The sequence below is a fragment of the Coloeus monedula genome (assembly GCF_965178545.1).
Source record: "Coloeus monedula genome assembly, chromosome: 4".
In the NCBI taxonomy this organism is placed as follows: Eukaryota; Metazoa; Chordata; class Aves; order Passeriformes; family Corvidae; genus Coloeus; species Coloeus monedula.
In genome coordinates, this window is record NC_138784.1 from 42,863,342 (window position 1) to 42,884,423 (window position 21,082).

At 38.7% G+C, this 21,082-nt stretch overlaps 1 protein-coding gene across 4 annotated transcripts in view; it reads right to left on the reverse strand.

Annotated features, from left to right (window-relative positions):
• MSRB3 (methionine sulfoxide reductase B3) overlaps positions 1 to 21,082 on the reverse strand; it is a 91,785-nt gene that overhangs the window by 26,113 nt on the left and 44,590 nt on the right. For all 4 annotated transcript variants that reach the window (XM_082280271.1, XM_082280273.1, XM_082280270.1 and 1 more), the window contains exon 5: positions 19,948 to 19,976. In XM_082280271.1, the coding sequence (XP_082136397.1) occupies positions 19,948 to 19,976 (29 nt within the window). The remainder of the gene's footprint in view (positions 1 to 19,947; positions 19,977 to 21,082) is intronic.

The following is a 21,082-nucleotide window of genomic DNA, read 5'->3' on the forward strand; positions in this document are numbered from 1 at the left end:
GCCACTGACCATTGCAAAGGAATGAAGGGAAAATCATTGATATAAAGTTTATAACCTAAGATTTAGCTTTTTACCTGGCAAGCAGAAGTGAAGCTAAATGCTTCCTATCATGTATTTTACCCATGCTAGTAACTAGAGGGTTCATTCCTAAATGATAGCTACACCTGGTTCACTTCATATTGAGGTACATGCTTAGATTTTGACATAGAAAAGCTGACAGGTTTCCAGAGAGATCTTCATGCCCACAAAGGCCTAAACTTTAGGTAAATGGAATTTTAAGACCATCTGTGTGAAACAATATTGTACAGAATGTTACCTCCTCTGTGCTATGGAGCTATACACTGTCCAGACACAAAAAAGAAGGGGTTTACAATTGAATAGTATTGCATCCCAAATGCCTTTTGTCAAGAGTGAGGAGCTTTTTCAGTTTATGACATTTTCATTAAAAATTCTGTCATTTAGGAAATGAAATGAATTTTAGCAAATTGCACTTTGCAACAATCATGTTAGAATTGCTAAAATTACAAAGATTGATACTATTCCCATGATGTTGCTTCTATACTAAAATTGAGTTTGCATTAAAACCCTTTTGTTATCTCAGGTTTGCCTCAGCTTCAAGGAAGTAAACCTACAGAGAAGCCAGAATTTTTTGCTTGATTCAGTGAGGTCTGGTTTCAAATGTCTTCATTCCAGAACAGACAAAAAGGAAAATTCTCTCTAAACAAGATTTCCTCCACAATGGGTCTTGGGTTGACTAAAATATTTCATTATACAAAGAGTTCATTATATGAGAACAAAAAGACTATATTTTAATTCTGATTTTTCCCGTTCATTTTATATTTCATACTAAAAATTGGAGATAAGAAGTTGTGCTGAAATAATTTTGAGATGAAAAATGAAACCCTCTTCCTCAAAAGACAAGCCACCGGTCTCTCAGCTTCCACAGTCTGATGCTCTGCAGTAGACAGTGTGTTAAGCATAGGTTGAACTGACTGCAAACTGCTTTATATAAATTTAGAACACTTCTTAGTTTTCTATCTGAGCTGCCTGTGTGGATCCTCCTATTTGGGGTTGATTCTGGACTCCACTTAAAATACTAGTTGTTTACATTAAACAGACAAGAGAATGTGTGATGTATTTTAACTGTCAAAAGTGTTGTGAACAGCAACAGCTGGAAGAGGAATGTTTAATTCACTCTGTTACCCCCAAGCCTTTTAGAATCCTGTATCAGCAGGCAAAGAAAACAGGGTATGAAGGGGTTGGTAGCACTGCAAAGCTTATTCTACGGGGGAGAAAACCAAAGGGGCATTCAAAAGCCATAACATTGCCATTATTACATCAAAATAGAGTATGACTAAATCTACAACAGTATTGATGCATCTGTCAAAGCTGTGCACATTTTTGTGTTGAACAGTTCACATATCATGGCTTGTTTCTTTTGCTGGTTTACTCACACTTAGCTGATGCCAGAGACGTGATTCAGGTAGTGATGGGAGATACCACTTGAACTATTTGCTATGTGATACTCTAAAAAAATACTCTTAAATCTTCTGGACATGGGGTCAGCGGCTTGTGTGACGCTGTGAGTAAGAATAAGTTTCTGCCCCTGCACAGTTTATTCTCACAGGGCATCTCAGACACATGCTTGGGACAGTTCCCCCACCATAACTGTTGCAGCATAAGCTTGTGCTGGGACCAGTGGAGCCCAAAACAAGCATAGGAGTTGTTACTTTAGAGAGAGTAATAAAGGCCTTGCTAAGTATCAGGATCAAGTTGTTTTCAACATTTATAAAAACTTCAAATTTTCAAAAGCAGAAAAGCATCCAACCACATTTATACTGTTTTGTGTATTTCCTTGAGGAAACCTTCTAAGTAAAACAGCAAATTAGCTGCACATGGAAAAATGATCCTTCTAGTGTCTGAAAACATTTAGATAAAGAGATGCAGGAGCCTGTGCAAGCTGCTGTAGTGCAGGTTTTCCTGGTTTTTCAGGCCTGACTTCTTGCATGTGGTTTGGGGTCTTTTTTTTTTGTTTGTTTTAATGTCACATTTACAGAATGGATTTGGCACGCTCGGGAAAGGAGCACTGCTTTTGTTCATCCTATCACTCTTTCGCTTGTCCAATTGCCACGGCTGTATTAGTAGGAAAAATAGACCTAACGAGGTGTAAAATAATGCTCTACATTCAAAACCAGCGCTGTAGCTCATTTCAGTTTAATATTTACTCCAAAAGTAAACTCTGCTGAAACCTTGCATAAATAGAGCCAAATGAGTTTGCAAGGTATTCTAAACTTACCAAAGCGAAGTCGATTAACACCTCATACACACAATTGTTTATTTGGTTCCCTACTACCAAAACTTCTGCCAAGAGAACGCTGGCATGAAGCAAGAGAGGAGATACATGTAGGGCGGGCTTGACTGGAACAAAACAGCAGTTAGACAGCAGAAACATCATCCACACCAAGGCAGTAAGCAAGAATAGCTAAGCTGAAAAAGTAGCTGGAGGTAGAGATTTTAATGATATTTTAATTTGATTTAATGCTTTTTACACCCTGTGTGTAGCACTTCTCATTGTCAGCCCTTCCACTTTGTTTCTTCTATTCATTTGCTTTTTCTTACACTACTTTCCTTTTTCACTTTAAAAGGCAGCAAACTGGGTGTTTGAGCTTCCTTTCAGGCAGTGTGTGCTCGGGAATGTGAAGTCAAGGAACTGTAGCCTTGATTTGCCCTTCGAAGGAGCTGTACAGAGACTTTGTTTAGTTTTGAGAGATGAGTTTGTGGTTCCTTCTTAAAGGAAAGTTGTACAAACACTCCCACCAGAGAAGGCAAAATACAAAATCTTGACAAGGGCTCAGTAGGAAATCTTCCATTAAAAAATCCTGATTTTTAAACAAAAGGAACATGAAACGCTTACTTGCTGGAAGCAAACTTTATCATAGGGATGTCTTTCACCAAAGACACACTCAACGCAGAACAGTCAGTAACCTGCTACTCAGGAGGTCCCATGGAGATACATGGGAGGCTTGTGTTCTAAACAACTTCAAATATTCTCTATCCTAAGTGCAGAAGCTTTACAGGGCAGAATTAGAAGGCGTCATAAGATGGCTGAAACAATCCATCAGCTTCTTACCCTTCTCTTTCCCCTGCCCTCAGTTGTCTTAGTCCTGCTGCTTCCTCACTGTTTACAAGCTCAGGTGTTTATCCATTTGTGGAGAGAAAGTTTAATTCACTGAACCAGAAGAAAATTATTCAACTTTTTTTCTGAGCTAACAAGCTCAGTCAGTTAACTAAGAGGTTAAACAAGTACTGGAGGCAACACAAGGTGGAAGGTGAGAATACAGCGCAAGGAGTGCAAGGATGACTTACTGTGATATCCCTGACCGATAAAAACTCTACTGTTAGAATAAACTAAACCTCTGAACTCAGCTTTGGCACTACATCTGTGCACTAGTATCACAGAAACATGATGATAAGCTGCCCACGTAAACAACAGATTTGACTAAAAGGCTGCTTGAGGTCAGTGCCTTTATAATTCAAATAAGCCTGTAATCCTTCAGTTCCAAAGATCTCCCCTGTCTCAGCATTACAAAAGGCAAAGTATGTGAATTAAGAATTTAAATTACCTGGGCTATGTCTTTTCACAGCAAGCAGGTAGCAAAGGATGCACTTTTCTGGAAAGGGACTGAAATACACTGTACTTTTCATTTCCCGAGCATGCTGTGAGCACTTTAAAAAACAGGTAAGAGAAACTCAAAAGCTACAGTATGTCAGTTCCCAACCCTATTTTAGGTATAACAAAGTCTAACCTTTGACACCAAGCTACTCCAGTACTGATCCAACCCTATTCAACAAACTCAGACTTTTTTTTAAATACTGCATAACACCCCTCGAGTACAACCTCTGTTTACTTAAGTTCTGAGTGGTCAAAGCGGATTTAGCAGCATCGCAACAATGGAAGTTGAGGGACAGGGAAGGACTGGAATGCCAGAGGTTGCTGGGTCTTCCCTCTGTACCTTTCAAATGTTCATGAGATTGCAACCAAAATAACACATTTTGGCTGCAGAGCGCTCTTAGCCTTAGAAAAAAGTATCTGCTTTCAGTTGCACAAAAGGGACTGTTCTAAGCCCAAACCTCCACTGAAATGTAAAGGGTGTCTAGTAGCCTGATTGGTTTGCAGTCGCACCAAAACTTTTTTATGCGCTCTGTAACTTCTTCCCAGCTCCCCAGGAAACTGAGGCATACCCATGGTTTTAAATGCTCATGCTGTAATTGTATCACTTCAGGTGTTCTCAATGGGATTCTTTCCTGTGAAGCAACTAAAGAGGTAAAATACTGTCCAAATCTCTGCAGGAAGAGAACGGAGCCAACAGTACTGTCAAGTGGCTGACAAATGACTTGGTTCCCATGCCACAGGCAACAGCCCATAAAGCAGCTCACTGAAAACCCAAACAAGCCTTGCAGCTTCCAGCGTGTGGTGGTTTTAGCATCAACCCACCACACGGCATTAGAGCAAGAACTAGAAGACCTGAGGACCTCTGACCCACATTCCAAAACGGACCTTATACATGTGCTTTCCTCCCTTGCAGGCGGCTTAATGACCTGTACAGGCCGTATCTGACATCAGCTTCAGAGCCTCACCTTCACCCTGATTAAAACTTTCTGGCATGAAACATGATGGTGCTTCATTTGCACAAGGCACCATCCCACTGGTGTATTTTTGAGGGAGGAGGTGGAGTGGGGAGGAGGCAGAAGCCGCAGTAGCAAAACTTCCAGTGTTCAACCTTTATTTTTCAGTGTTCAACACTACTATCACTAGGTATAATATTTGTTTCACACTGCTACTCTAACACGTTTTTTAATCTACACCCTAAGAAGTGTTACGTCTAAAATACTTGCGAAACTGAATTGTTTTCAAGAAAGGCCTGTAACAAAGTGATCACCCTTTGGAGAGCTGTTTGTGCAATGACTGATCATCTCTATTGTTAGCATTCCCAGGGGTCACAGAGGGGTTTAGCTGCATTGTACCAGGGCAGAACCCAAAAGAAAGGCTGTCACAGCCGGATGATTGTGCAATCTAGGAAACCAACCAGTGGGCGCAAGTTATTAGGCATCCAATTATATGGGGCCTGAGTTTTAAGTTGATGGCAAGTTTGGGAATTTGGTTTTAGTTTCTTTCTACATAATAATAGTGCCTTAAACCAGAGTCTCTAGGTGTCTAGAAAACTTTATGAAAAATTCTTAAATTTTGTAAAAAATTTTGACTGGAAAAATTGGAGAACTTAGATAAAATCAAACAGGTCAACTGTTTTCCACTCTTCATTTTGCAAGCATATAGTGCAAGTCTTTGTTTGAATTGTTTCCTTTCCAATATCAACATATGTTAAAAAATCTGAGGGGTACATACCCTGCCCCAGTTCAATACATAGAAAAAAACCAAAATCTTTTCCTTCAGCTTGCCAACTTAAAACAAACTTGCCTGGATACACAAGTCCCCAACCTTGTTTGCATATACAAGTTTAGTCCCCAAATAAAAAATCTCACAGTTCTAGCTCTGGCTGCCCCACCCTCTGGGACTAACCTTTGCATTCTCTGTTTGAACATTTTACCTCTTTCTACAGGAAGAGCATATAGCAAAGACTTTGCATCCATCCAAATATGTAAACTGCATGAGCAGGATGAGCAATAATTTTATATGTAGCTTTGTACTAGCGTATTTTTCCACTCTCCCTGTGTTTAACAATCTACTTTCCTGTGCTCATTCCATGTGGCTATTTTTCTTATTTTTTTCTTTACTGATCTTTATTAGATCATTTAAATATTTGCATAGGCTTCATTAAGTATCAGATTGTTTCCTGAGAAGGTAACATTCTTCACTCTTGCTTTGAATGTTTTTTAAATACCTCCTATCACTGCTGTAACTCTAATTCCCTATCATTCATTAATTTTAAAACAGACCTGCACAAATAAACCATATCGTTGAACTAGTGAGATATGGGTGGTAAGTTTCTGTAAATACAGCCTGAATTAAAGGTAGAATGTCTGCATAACTTAGATAATCTTATTCTTTACATTGCAGTGAAGATGACACTGCATGCCCTTCATCTATTAATCTTCATGGATTCAATGAAAACTCTGCCTTATTCTTCCAGCTTCTTTAACGGAGCACCTTTGTGTTATTAAATTTGAAGTAACATAGTCCCATCCGAATGTTAAAGTAGTACTGCGGGCTGTAATACATTTGATTACTTAGGCATTTTAATATTACTGTCCATCTCCAGGGGTTTAACCCTGGCACTGGGCAAGACAGTTTATGAAAACAAAAAAAAACTTGCAGGAACTATCGGCAGAGGAGTGAAAGAGATATACTGTTAGTCCTTGTACAAATTATGAGAAACTCATTAAAGCTCAATCATTTTGTGGATAAGTAGAAACATTCTCAGAGGCAAAGTGCCAGGAGAAATCTCATGAGTTTCAGCTTCTGAAGTTTCCCAATAACCCTTTTTGCTGTGGGAAGGAGGGTAGAGGGTGCAGGGATGAACAAAGTCTCTGTATGGTCCATCCCTGTCTTGATCATCTAAAGGCCACGGGCATTCGGATGAAGGTCTGTGTCCTCACTCCCACCCAAATAGTCAAGTTGCCTTGCCACTCTGGGTGCCACACTAACAGGCACCCAAGTAAATGATGACATAGGTCCCAAACTTGGACTTGTGTATAGTCTTCACAGGAGGTGGGGAGGTGGTCAGGCACCCTCTCCCTCCTCCCACAAATAGGAGCCTGGGAAGGGGCATGTCCCACCAGGCACTCTTAACTGGTGTGTTACACATCCTGGCCATGAGTACATCCTTTGGGAAGAGACCTTCCTGGTGCAAGAAAGCAAGGGGAACGCGGAAACTTATGTTAATGTATCGTTAAATAAATTACTTTTACAGAGACTAGAGCAAGGGAGTTAAGATTACAGTTCTGCTGTGTATATTTCCTTGCTTTTTTTAGGAGAGAGGCTTACTTTTTGTATTGTCTATACTGTGTTGCCTAGAATCAAAGGAGTGAAGGCAGCTGCTGGCATAGATTTCAGCATTGTGCTAATCTTCAACAGCAAAATGCTGCCTTGTTTAATTGTACTGCCACAATGGTACAGATGCAGGTACGCCTGAGATATGTTGTCATTGTGGGGCCAGGGAAGAGTCACACGTGCAGATAGTAAGGAAAATAGAATGATTTAAAAAGAGTGCTCCTGTAATTCTCCTCTCCAGCAAAGCCAGTTAACAGGGTAAGTGATGACCAACATAAAGTCAGTTTGCCACAGTCTAATACTGTCATGACCTAAGGTACAGTTCTGACAGTCTTTCAATCAGGGTTTTCTTACTATACTTGAAAGCAGGGAGTGCTTTCATTCCAGTGAAACACTGTATCTTCCTCTCTTGTGTTTTAGAGTTGTTTCAGGAGCCCTCATGCTCTCAGCACAGTGCTTTATGCAGCAGATTTTTTTATTCACAAGTACATTTTTTTGCCACTCTTCACCCTAAATATGTCTTAATTGGTTTCCAGATATTCTGTTGGTTCTGAGAGTTGACATTTCAAATCCCACTCCTCTTTGATTCAATATTCCTGGGACTCCATTTAAATCCCTCCTAGTGTGTGTGATGGGGAAAAAAAATCACTGACTGAAGGAGAGATAATAGTATGGAAGTGAGTATATGACTACTTTCAAAATCCATAAATCTTAAGGTAAACACTTTTTAAATGAGAATATAAACAAGGGAATTCTGTTCTCATGATCACCTCCTTCAAAAGTAAGAGGCAGAAACAGAATGCTTCTGCTTTTAAATGTTAATGCTTCAAGAATACACCCTTCAATTTTCATATCCGCATTTATTGTGTCAGCCTTCCTTGACTTGGTTAGAGCAGTCAACAGAATAAAAGACTTTGACTTTCTAAAATTTTCTCAATAGTGACTTAAGATCAGCAAAATTTCTTCGTACTAAGCTTTTCAAAAATTTCACATGCTTTCTGAAACATGCCAAAGACCAGTTTAATATTTGGGCCCTGACTGAAGCTAAATTCAATACAATACAATATTTTTGATTCACTCTTATTATCCTTAGGCCATATCTCTTTGAGTTACATATTTCTCTTCCTGCCTGTGAACAGATGAACAGTGGTGAATGATCAATTTTCAAAATATATTTTATCAGCTTTTTCAAATCTGACAATTCTTACTCAGAATTCAAGAAAAAGTGATAAAAATGCAGTAGTTCCCTGGGGTAACTGTTACTGAAGACACATAAGCAGATTTGGGTTTATTTAGGAAAGGTAAGATAAGAAAAGGGAAGTGAAAATGCATACAAAGAGAAACAGAACTAAAATAATCACAGCTAAACTCATCTTTCCCATAAATACACTCCACACAAGCTCTGTGTACAAGAGGTTTACTGACACCCAGCAGAAGAACTTGGGAGCAGTTGTGTAATTCTTCTCTTAAATTTATGATTTTTATCCTACTATGTCTCCCCAGCATCAGCCATCGAAAACAACTTGGGGATCACATCCACTCACCCCCAACTCTTGGTGCATCCATTCCAGTGATATCTATTACGAGTTGAACCATCAAAGTTACGTGCCTAACTTTAAAATTGATGGGCACTCAAGAAAGTGATTCCGTGTTCCCTGAGGCAGACTTCTCCAGCACAAGGGATGAACTCATCTGAGGATGTTAATCTCTTCCAACTGACTCAAGATGAAGCTCAGAGGGCTATGTTAAGGTAGATAGTCACAGTCAGTTAAGATGACCCCACTCCTCCAATAGGGTAATAGCTTGCATAAAATATCCCTCCAAATGAAATGCTACCATTTCTCCACAGACGCCCAGGAACTGTGTGAAAGCCAGAAATAGACATAACCTGAAAGGGGCATTATGCAGATAATGAAAGCACCTCCATTGCTACAGCTAGTAAAGAAGAGAAAAGATTTAGTGCTAAATTAGGTGCTTCAGTTTTATTCACAACAATCAAACACTGTGAATATTGATTCTGTGATCTCTGTAGGCACAGTGTTTGGTTTGGAGCATACAGTCTAAGATTGGTCAGACACCTGGACCATGGCTGATGAAAAGGTTGGGACCACTTTTTAAAGAACAATAAGAGGGCAAGACAACTGTATACAAAACAATAAATGGTAATTCAAATTAGCAAGGTTGCTAAGACTTCTGATCCAACCACATAGGGATACAATTCCTTTCAGAAAGGCCTTCAGCCCATGTAACTAAATTCACTGTTGTGTGGTATTTGACCTGATTGTGATGCCCTTACATAAAACTCATTGCAAATTGTGTCTAACTTAAACTGTCAGCATTAGACCTCATTGGTGTTTTGACTTAGGACTTAATTCTAGGCAGACAGCTGTTCACATGTACAGTGGCAGTTGCATTGGTATGACACAAACTTGTCTACCATTACATCTTAAAGGCTGTGGTTGCCACTAAATTAAGTTAACAAAAGACAAGTTAATCTTCTTTGCTTCATACTCAGATCAACACTGTAAAGATTGTGATGGTGATCACTGAACATTCCAGTTTGATTAAAAGCAGCTTGCATTTTTCCCTTTACCTTTAGTACTACAAAACCTGAAATCGGTTTTGATAAGAGACTAAAATGTGAATAGCAAAAGCTGACATATCTCTTGTATGGTTTCTTAATGGTCATAAATTTACAGCACTACATCAATGAAAGAAAAACGTTAAATATTTTGATCTTTATTGAATATTCTGTTGTTAATAATTATCACATAATTTGTACAGTCCAATTCTTTTTCAAATAACAGATTTATTTCAGTTTCAAGTAATACTGTATGATATTATCATCATCTTGTACAAACAAGATGTTAAGTTTTTTTTTCTCAAACAAATCCAGAAGGAAGAAATAAAAATACCTTGCATCTCTTTCTTATTCAAATTCATAACCCCATAAACCATGCTAATCAAAACAGAAGATGTGCTATTTTGGACAACATGCATGCAGCCACAAAAGATACTGTGCTTAATGAAACATTGCCTAAAACCAAAACATGAAAATGCACTTTATGGTAGTGAGAAAATAATGAGAACAAGAGCGGACATTTTGACCGTAACCATCCTGTCCTGTTAAATTCATCAAGGCATACAGGCAAAAGTAGTGCTCTGCCTGATGTGTGGCTGCAGCCTATCCCATAGATAAGCTGTTGAAGTCCAAAGAGCATCTGACACACAGTGTATGGGGGCTCCATTGGGGCACCCACTGAATGCTGTGGTCTCGCCCCCTCCTTTATTCCAGAGGCTGATGAGGCTGGCAGTGTGGTGCTTGTCCCAATGGCTTTACACAGCTCTAGATTTCCTTTGAGCTCAGTTGTGGTCACAGCAGTGCCAGGATTGTCACAACTGAAATTACGCTATTGCTGTTGTAAATTGTTGCTGTCCTTATTGAAGCTGCAGACTCCTCCCAGAGTGGGAAGGGAAGCCAGGGTGTGTGAAGGAAAGCATCTTAAGTTATTCTTCTCCCTCAGCCAAACCCAGGGAGTTGTGTTGGGTTAGGCTACCTTTGGTTTGGTTTGATTTGGTTTTACTATGAAACTGGAAAGCTGACATGAAGCAGCTGCTACACTCTGGGGATGAAAAAGTGGGATCACCCCTCAGCTGAGAAGCCACATTTTTCATCACCTTCCTGTGATTTCATAGGACATCGCATGAACAGAAGAACTTCCCTCCTCCACAAGAAGACAAGTAAGAATTTGTAGCATCTCTGGATTTTAGTATCTCACAGAGACTACTAACCTTGCCATCTTGCACTCTGCTCTGTCCTCCTTTCACCTTGTCTGTTGTCAAGAAGGCAGAATAAAAAAGTGGTATGAGGAACAAGGGATGCCTTTTCATAGGATAACTGATGTAGTGGTCTACCCAAAGATGAGTTTAGGAACTACTGAGTCAGCATTTGATTTCCCAGCACAGCCTTAGTCACTACCCAAATGAAGAAAGGGCCCCAACCCAACCTCCTCAGCTTGTTTTTTGCTAGCCAAATAAAAGATGAAAAATTTTATTAGTCATCAGAAAAGAGAACAAGAAAAATTTTCAGGTGTGTGGGAATGAATGAATGAAAAGGAAGTGAAAGTACTTAAGAATTTCTTGTGAACTTTGCTAAAGGGTGCAGTGGAGACTCAACGTGTACTTCAAGAATAAGCAAGGAATTTACAAGCATATTCAGAGGGAGATACAGCTTAAAAAAAGTACTTTTTAAGGAGGAAGAAACAATTTGTGTTGATAATGCCTTAGATTATACCAAATACAGTCTATATTAACAAACATGTTACTAGGATCTCTTCAGTATTTCTGATTTCATCTCCTTTTCCCTTCACAATCAGTAATATTTACACCATAATGGAAAGCACCATAGAACTGATCCAAGACAAGTCTAGAGCATCTTCACCTCTCAGGGTCTGCAGAAGCAACTAGACCTGCTCAGAATCTTCCAAGATTCAAAGTGATTTAATGAACTGACATACATTCAGGACATTTAACAACCTCCAGCCCCCACTATGTCAAGTATCATTCACATTTGCAAATGTAAGTGGGGTTTTTTTCACAGACTGATGCATGCAGGGATGATCCTATGATAAACAGGTTAAAACTGCTTCCCATCTCACTGATGGGAATATTAGTCTTCAAGAGCTTTTGGAAATTTTACATTTCATAAGTATTTTCTGTCCTATATGCCTGAGCCCTGAGATAATATTTATGTGTCATTTAAACTCTACTATTGTTACATACTGGATTTTAACGAACAAATTCAGGTCTTTATCTATAGCCACAGTCATGCGTTCTGCTGCAGAAATGTTCAATTAGGTGAACAAGTTCAATTAGGTGAGAAATTCTGGACCTGGGAAGACCATTTTTAGACCACTGTATTTCTTTTGCAGAGAACTGAGATCTTGACACAAATTTTGTGGCGTCAGTGACTGTCCAGGCTGAGTGAAATAGTCTTAATTCAGTTGTACACAGATACCATGCTGCCTTTTCTATTGCTTTCCGGAGATTCTTTCTAACAACAGAGCTTCAGCCTAATAGGAGACACTTTCTAAAGGCTGCCCATGATGCAATTTATGGTGGATCTATGAGGCAATCTTAACTGAGAAAGTGTTTCCACTGCTCTAGGTCTTGGACATGCTCAATAGCAGGGGACAGCTCTTCCCCTGAAAATCCTTAAAAAGTAAACAAACTAGACAGACAATGTGCAGGAGCAAAAAGGCATAGGGAAAAATACTTTGCCCAGGGCACAGAGCTGTCAGATATGTTGGAAGATGATACAGGATCAGCAGATGCCCATAGAACACTAAAAATAGGAACCCATCCAAATTATGGCCAAACCCGCACATCCCAGCTGCCTATATACAGCCAAGTAGATATTATGACAGTAGTTTCTGTGTCATAAGATAGTTAAGATTTGAAGTGTTCTTGTTTCCTACCAAATTCTTGTTTCCTGGCACCATGCAGTGAGCTAAACAATAGCCTGTGTTGCTGTTCTTCAAAACTTCTGCATTAGTATGTACATAATGCACAATGCCTTAACACTCCACTTACAAATGAATTATAGTTCAGCTTTCAAATTAAAAAGCAGGCAGGCAGTTTTATCCCCAGTTTTGTGTTTTAAATGAATAGAGTACTAATAAAGCAAGGTAGCAATACACCTGGCTTGTGCTGTACGTGGTGTAGTTAAGTTGCATTATAGCTATGAAACTGGAAAGCTGACATGAAGCAGCTGCTACACTCTGGGGATGAAAAAGTGGGATCACCCCTCAGCTGAGAAGCCACATTTTTCATCACCTTCCTGTGATTGCATATGACATCACATGAACAGAAGAACTTCCCTCCTCCACAAGAAGACAAGTAAGAATTTGTAGTATCTCTGGATTTTAGTATCTCACAGAGACTACTAATCTTGCCATCTTGCACTCTGCTCTGTCCTCCTTTCACCTTGTCTGTTGTGAAGAAGGCAGAATAAAAAAGTGGTATGAGCCACAGATGGAACCAGAAATGCTTGTCCATTCTTGTGGCTTCTCTTGCACATACTCCATTTTTGGCTAATTCAATGGGACTATGGCAAAGTTAAATGTCACAGTCTGAAATAGGGTTAATTTGACTAAATTAATTATCATTTAAAAGGACCAGGAAAACTCTTTATGAAGTTTATAAGTGTAGGATGATTCAACAGTGTCACCATAGATCTTCTAGTTTGTTCATCGAACAAGACTGCAATGCAAGCAGCTCTTGAAAAGTAATTAGGTAGCCTTGTTCAGTAAAAAAATGCACAGTTGTTAAGAGGCCTTAGCAAGACATTTGTATTTATAAAATTCAGCCATCCAGAACAGTAAAGATGTTATAGTGCTCAGTGTTGCTAACTGGAAAGAGCAATTTGCTGACTAACAATAGACTAACTCCCTAATAGACCAAACCTATCTGAAGCAGCTATATTAACATGAGTAAAAAATCCTCAGCCAATCTACTTTAAAGTTTATAATGTGACTCAGTACCACAGTTTCCAATTCCATGTAATAAACCCATTATTTATACATTATTCATGTCTTCTCAGACTACTTTGCCGAATTGTTTCTTAAAGACAGCCTTTTTTAGCTATTTATAATAATAATAAAAAAAAGAAAATATTGTCTTCAGCAGTTAGAAAGAAGGGTAAAAAATTCTAAATAAGTCTGATGAATTTCCTTATGTTAATAATACTAAAATGGAAAACCTAAGATTAAGTATTTTTGTTACAGGACCAATTTAAACACATTGCAAAATCCTTCTCAGCAAGGTCCTCACAGCAAAGCAAGAAAGAAGTAGCAATGACTAATAAAGTATACATATGACAAAAAAATAGAAAATTGTATTTGCATTTGTTGATATTACATTCCTGGCTCCATGAACAAGGCCCTTTAACACAGAGTTTCTATCACATCCTGACAAGCAGTGCTTCATGCCAGAGTGGCACCGTGAGCCTGTGTGCTAGTGCACAAGGGCAGAGCCTCTTTATGTAGCTGCCCTATTAATAAGTGCACAAAGGAGGGAGGAACATATTGCCAAAAAAACTCAGGAAAAATAGAAAAAATGCAAATTATTTACACAGGTTGATTTAAGGCTGTTGCTCTCCACTATTAGATTCACAGATCTAGCTTATAGAGGTGATCAGACTTCCTATTAAAATACTTTGAGAACTGAGAATCATGCCAGTGATAGCAAGGAATAGCACAGCTTAGATACAAAAAGATGAACAGAGGAAGTGGGAAGAAAAGACATCTGCAGCTCCAAAGCCAGTATTAGAATTTGCGAAGCTGTACATTTGGAGTCCTCTGGAATGTGACTGCCTTCTTTAAAAATCCTAGAAAAGCAAGATTGCCTGCATACTTACAACATTTTTAATCAGTCCTTCACGAGGTAAAATATTGTTCTATATGTTGAAATAATGTGACTTTTTCCAAGCTTTTTAAGTGATACAAGAACAAGCAATAATCAGTTACCACACACCAGCACATAGTTCCCTGGGATGTACCAGTGAGATATCCCAGCTATCTAATACTCCAAGTCACATCGCAGCATGGCCCTGGAACATTCATCAGATGGTTCAGCTTGCATCTGACTCTAAATGCTCATCTTGCTGCTGAACAAATATAACAGGCCATGCTCGCCAGCCATTGCATCCCCAACAATCTGTGTGAAGAGTTTTTAATGCCAAGAACAAAATAGCACTGACAAGTAATGACAAGATAATCTGAGATGTTCTGGTTTTGCAGTGACTGTCTCTCACAATCTCTCTGTTCCAGCTCACGCCTGTTTTTAAGCATCGAAGCTGGTGGTGACCAGATAGAAGGAAGTAATTCCTCATAGTTGAAAGAGAACCTGAAGAGGTCATTTACCTCATCCAAAAAGCTCTGGAGCATCCCTGTTCCTCAGTATCTCAGTGTATTTTGCCACTTTTCCCTGTCAGAGATTCTGCAAGTGATCTTTTCTTTTAATACTTTTTAATCAAATACTCTGATTGTAGAGTGACTGTTGAACTTGTCAACATGATTTTGTTATGAACACCAAATATCACTTCTCCTCCCTGTTTCTGAAACTACTTAGCCTTCCTGAGAAGAAATTAAGAACTGCTCTAACACAACCTGGATGGAGAAGCTGACATCAATGACATTTAGGAACTTACTTCTTAATCTGTATTTAGATCTTTGATGTGTTAGATCAATGGATGCTATGACTAAGTACCTTACTGCTTTATCTACCTAAGGTTTCAGGTAAGTTACATTTCTTTTGTGCTTCCCTGGTAGCAAAGGTCAGTAAAAGTTACTCACTTTCAAAATGCCTTTTGGTATTCATTTCTCTCTTACTTGAGCAGAGAGTTCCTTATGCTCTTAAGAGTTGTGCTGATAACTTTCATACAATGGGACTGATGGCAGGCTAGGGTAAATCAGGGCTGATGCAGAGAGTTTGGAAAGCCTATTGCAAAACATCTGGAAATGTAGCCAAGAGGAATTTGTGAGAGGAAAACATCTGATCACCCCCAACCTTATAATTTTCTTCATCTGTTCTCTAGCACCTGTGCTGAATCGTGTAGCCTTGCAAGTTAGTATAGGGGCCACGTTAAAAGAAAGATACCAGTAAACACAAGAGGTGAGAAAGGAAAGGTTGGGAACCTTGAAGATATAGGGGTGGCAGCATTGTGCAGTGCTGAAGACATGGGGATACACTCATTCTGGTGGAAAATGCAACATGCAGAGAGGAGAAATGACCTTCAGAGTCACTGGCTGACACTGTGAGTCCAGACAAGGCAGGCGAAGGAAATTTCAGGAACTGCTGGAGGTTTCTTAACTTGCTTTGTATTTGACTGCTGGGGCAGCAGGAATCCAACAAAAGCTCGTGTGTAGCTGTCCCTCAGGAGAGCCTCTAGCTGCATGGGCAGCTATTATGGCTTAATTCCTGATACTAATTGGAAAGTTTCCGAAGTATCGACACAAAGAGTGGCATAAAATCACATACATTATCTCTACATTTCATTTGATATGTAGAAGCAGGGAGACAGAAGAACAAGCTTTGGAGATACGTCTCTTTTTCTGAGAGAAGTGTGAAGCTGGCACAGCAGATGGCACAGCTGAAGGCACTGTGTGTCCTTGGGCACTCCTCTTTCTTCAGTGCACAGATATGTTTCTACAGCATGGGACCCCGACTGTCCCGTTTGCACCCTGTGCTCTCTGACTTTCCATGGTCTGAGTGACAGATATAAAAAAAAGACTCCACTGGAGTCCGTGTATATTATCCATGAATTTGTCCTTTGTTTTTAACATAAAACAAAACTGAAATTTTTGCCCTTCGTGATTTCACTGCAGATACTCTAACTTGAATATCATCACGTCTTACCTCCACAGTGACATGCAGGATGCAGCAAATATTACAGGAGATGCCCCAAGAAAACTCCAGCCCTCCCAGTAGGCAGTAGGAAATTCACCATTACCATTCTCTGGTGACTGGGGGGCATGCTGAGACAATTGTTTGCATTTTCTGTGCTTACTTTTGCTATTACTAAGGTGGGATTTAAGTGTTCACCAACAGCTTTTGAGACCTACAATTTCTTCCTGTTATGGAACAGCACTCTGAAGACCTATATTACTCTAAATTAAAAAAGCATAAGTCTATTTATCATTCATCAAATGAATTCCATTAATTATTCCGATATAATTCTTATATTCTTAAATTCCAAAATTTTCTAACCAAGCGCATAGCACAATAAGCATTTTAGACACTAACAAAGTACTGATAATTAGAAAAAAATTGTTTCACCTGTGAGTTTTTTTGTGGTTTACTTTGTTCTCTAACAAACTATGAGGAAAAAAATATTTTTCCTACAACCTTTTTTGCTTTCAAGTACTTTGTTAGAAAAAAATCTATTTTAAGTGCCAGTAAAATTCATCATATTATGACAGGAAACCAAAATTGTTTCATTTATAAGATCTTCCAACAGCATGAAGCTAACCCCATGGTCTCTGAGACAGAAATTCTGCCAGCTATAGACTTAAAAAGAATAAGCAGAGAAAAAGTTTCTCAGATGGAACTGTTAGTCATGAGATGAAGAATGTGTGTCCCCTACAGATGTTATAGCTATTTGTATGATAAATCCTGATCATCACTGTAGGAATTTTGCAGCCTTCTTTTAAGTTAATGCTCAAGTTCCAATTAATCTTCTTTTGACAATGTTTGTCTAATATTTCAGTGTTGAACATTTCCAGGGTTACATTTGCAGTGAGCCTACTGGGTACTTTAAAAACTGTATTTCTGACTTTGTACTTGCTTCAGAAAGACTTCTTTTAATTCTTCAATGCTTCACAAATATTTCTAGGTAAGAGAAGTATAATAAGCATTGATAAATATTTATTAAGGGCACATCTAGACTTGCAAGTTAACTGGAATTAACAGTGGGGTTAATTTAGAGCAAGCAATAGTCATGGAACAACTCCCCAGGAAAAAAATATGTATTCTATAATAAAATTACCTCATTCTCACGTTCAACACTTGAACCGTTTTGGGTAACATAAGATAAATGAGAACAAAGCATGTTTGTTCCAGTTTGTGGGATCATTACTTTACTTAGGAATGACAGTCTAGGGAATTCAAAATGAAATAAGGGATGTGAAAATACCTTAAGGTGTCTCCAAGAAACTTGAGGTTGCATAAATATAGACTCAGATGCCAGCAGCCCTTTTAAAACCAACACTACATTGACACTCTTCAAAGGCCTGTGTAATGCAGAACATGGTGCTACATAGGGCACTGCACCCCCCCCCCCCCAAAAAGAAAGGTTTTTTTTTACAAGGATGCTATTGCCAACACATCTTGAGTGAATGCATCCTGTTCATTCAGAGGCAGGAGGAGGTCTGGGATAATTGTCTGGTTTGGGAAAGTGATAGCAAGTTCTTTGGTGGGGAAACAAAACCAGTGATATTCTATTTGGGTGGTAGATGTTGAGGTGATGTTGCCAGTATATTCACTTCTCCTCTGCTCTTACATATTGGGAACAAAAGAGAAACTCTGAGTCCTTGTGCCATCTGACTGTCATTGAACAGCTTCTTGGTGGAAGAACTGAGTGCTATCCCTATAAAGGAAAGGCTACTGTACTTCTCACAAAAATAAGGGGGTTTTCAGCCTTGATGTTGCTTGGTTTTAACATCTACCCTGGGTTGTTAGCTGAAATCTGTGCTGAAAGACACAGCACTGATGAGACTGAGGCGTTAAACCTCAGTAATTCACAGTTCCAGGTACAGAGTTTGGGGAAAAATTGAAGTGGGACCAAGAGCCCGGGGCAGAAAGGCCTAGTGACATGTAGTGAGCAGGCATGCACCACAGCTGCAATAGTGCCAAACTTTTACTGGAAAAGCCATGCCCCTGCCTTCAATGCCAAGGGGGGCAGCAGGCAGCATAGTGCATGTAACAGGAGAACTGCTTCAAAAGAGAGAGTCAGTAAACTACTTGTAGCTTAATCCATGAAGCAAGTTGAAGCTCTGCAGAGAGCACTTTCCCTTCAACAGAAAAGCAGAGATGTGACATTCTGCTCCACACCCTGGTTTTGGTGACTGCACTAAAATAAAGGGGGTAATGGCAGATAATGTGTGAAGCTATCCCCCATGGAATCCCTCTGTGTTTTGTCAAGATCCAAGAATCAATCTTAGCATAGAGTTTATTCAAGCAATATTTAAAGCAAGTAACCTCAAACTCACAGACTAAAATCTTAATAGAAGCAAGATGACGCAAGTATACGAGATGTAGGCATTGGCTATTTAAATGCTTCCTGCTGTAGATTTCACTCTCATATAGTTACAAAGATAAAATCTAATGTGGAAAGAAAAAGCAATGTAATGCCTCACATTTCAAACCCAAATCATGCTGTAACTGGGATAAAAGGCAACGTGCTATTCCATAAACACCCTGATTAATATATATTATAAAATTCGTAACATCATAAGCAATTATAATCAGTGCATTAAGCAAATTATATAGAAGATAACATTGGCCTAAACCCAAAATTGACATAATAATATCAGGTTTCCCATTTAAAACAGACTTTTTCATCTTAACAAAAAATGTATTTTGAATTACCTTTTCAGGCAATGGACATTTCACCTAGCTTCAGGACAACAACCTATTCTTAATTTATTATTGTTTAACTTTAAGGAACACCCAGGAATAGTTAACTGAATAAGTAATAGTATGGTATTAGGATATCTGTTTTTTTCTTCCAACTGCTCCCCTGTTTGCTGTCCTGTGTTTTTTGTCTTGTTAGACACACATTAACCTGTTAAGACTGACCTTCACTTCCCTCCCAATCCCTACAACACATTACAATTCTTTAAAAAGACATCTTGAGAGAGACTGCCTTTTGGTAATTCTCCTCAACTGAGCTCTACAGACTGCTCTGGCATGCATTGTGTACATGCATCTGTCACGAAAATTTGATGACAAATCATCTGTTTCCTGACAGATAGGCTGCACTGACTTCAAATTCCCATGAAATGTTTTTGTCCACCAGGAAGAAAAACATTCTCCTCTATAGCAGTGATCATTCTCAATCTTCAATCCTCCATTTGCTTTAGTCTGTATTATCATTTATTTGTATTATAATTGTTCTGGATCAATTAAAGCCTGTTGCAAGATACATCTTCCTGATCATCTTTTGGGAAAATGTAAAGAGACTGGAACTAATGAAAGGAATGAAAGCAAATGTTTCACAGTAACAATGCTGTTTTCAGAGGGTGAGAAACGAAGATCCTTTTTAAGACTGACCTACCCCAGTTTGTTTAAAACTAAACTGAACTTGAACTGATAAACTACTTTTTTGAGATTAACCTGAATAGTGTACATTCAGCAAAACACTGTAAATCTAAACATACCTGAATTGGAGTCAAACTTTGTTTCTGACCTGAAAAAGAAAATAAAAAGATCGTAAGTTACAAGAACTGCTTTATGCCATAAAAGCCATTTGTCAGACTGATCCCCCAGAAAAAGCCATCTTTAACAAGACTGTCTAACTCTGTACATTAACATTTAATGCATTCAAAGGCATTTGAACCCAAATAATAATAATTATCTTTAACATTTTACCGTTTTCTACACTGTAGAAAAACACTCTTTGTAGAGTTACAAAGAAGATATTTTAAAAGGCAAATCACAAAATGAATGAAGAAAATAAAATATAAATTTAAACCAGGATTACATTGTATACTGTGAATCATATCATACAGTTGTTTGTATGAAATAAAGTTTTCATTCATTTTCATTTTATAAAGTCATTAAGAGGATTTAATTTATTCACTAATGTTTCCAATCTATTTTTGAAGCAGATACCGTTTCATTAATGTCATATGCATTGTATCCAATGATCTGTACTTAATTGTGCAACATCCTAGGAGGTTTTTGTTTGTGCATGTCTTCAATTTACTCATTCTGCACATAGGAGTGAGTGGTTTGATTTTCTTAAAAGTGGAAAGTGGGGGGTGGGAAAGAGGAAGGGAGCCAGACCTAAATTTTAACTTGTTTTTAAAGTCTTTGCAAAAAGACAATGTTGTTTGCATTATGCACCATTAGCTTTGGTCGTGCACTGCGGATTTTTCTCTCTCTAACAAGTAGTGTTTTCTTCTAAGGGCTTAGCACTTAGCAAATGAACCCTATAACCTGTATATTTAATAAAAGGAAGAAAAAATTAGCCCTTGTGGGAACATCATGTTTCAGATATCGGTTAATAATACTTGTAAATGTAGAAGCCTTTGAAGATCTCAATTCAACTGTGGGAAAACTTAAGTTGGGTAATTACTCAAGATGCTGCTGATGTGCTGTCAAGCAGAATTAACCCTATGACTAGGGCTATCTACACAATCTGCTACAAGACAGCATTGTCTATACTGAGCTCTCAAACCAATTAACAGGCATGTTCCAATCAGATTTATATCGCCCACTAACAATCAGTTGTACACATGGTCATGGCTGTCACAGCAGGACACAAGGTCTGACCAGCAGGAGACCTGTTAA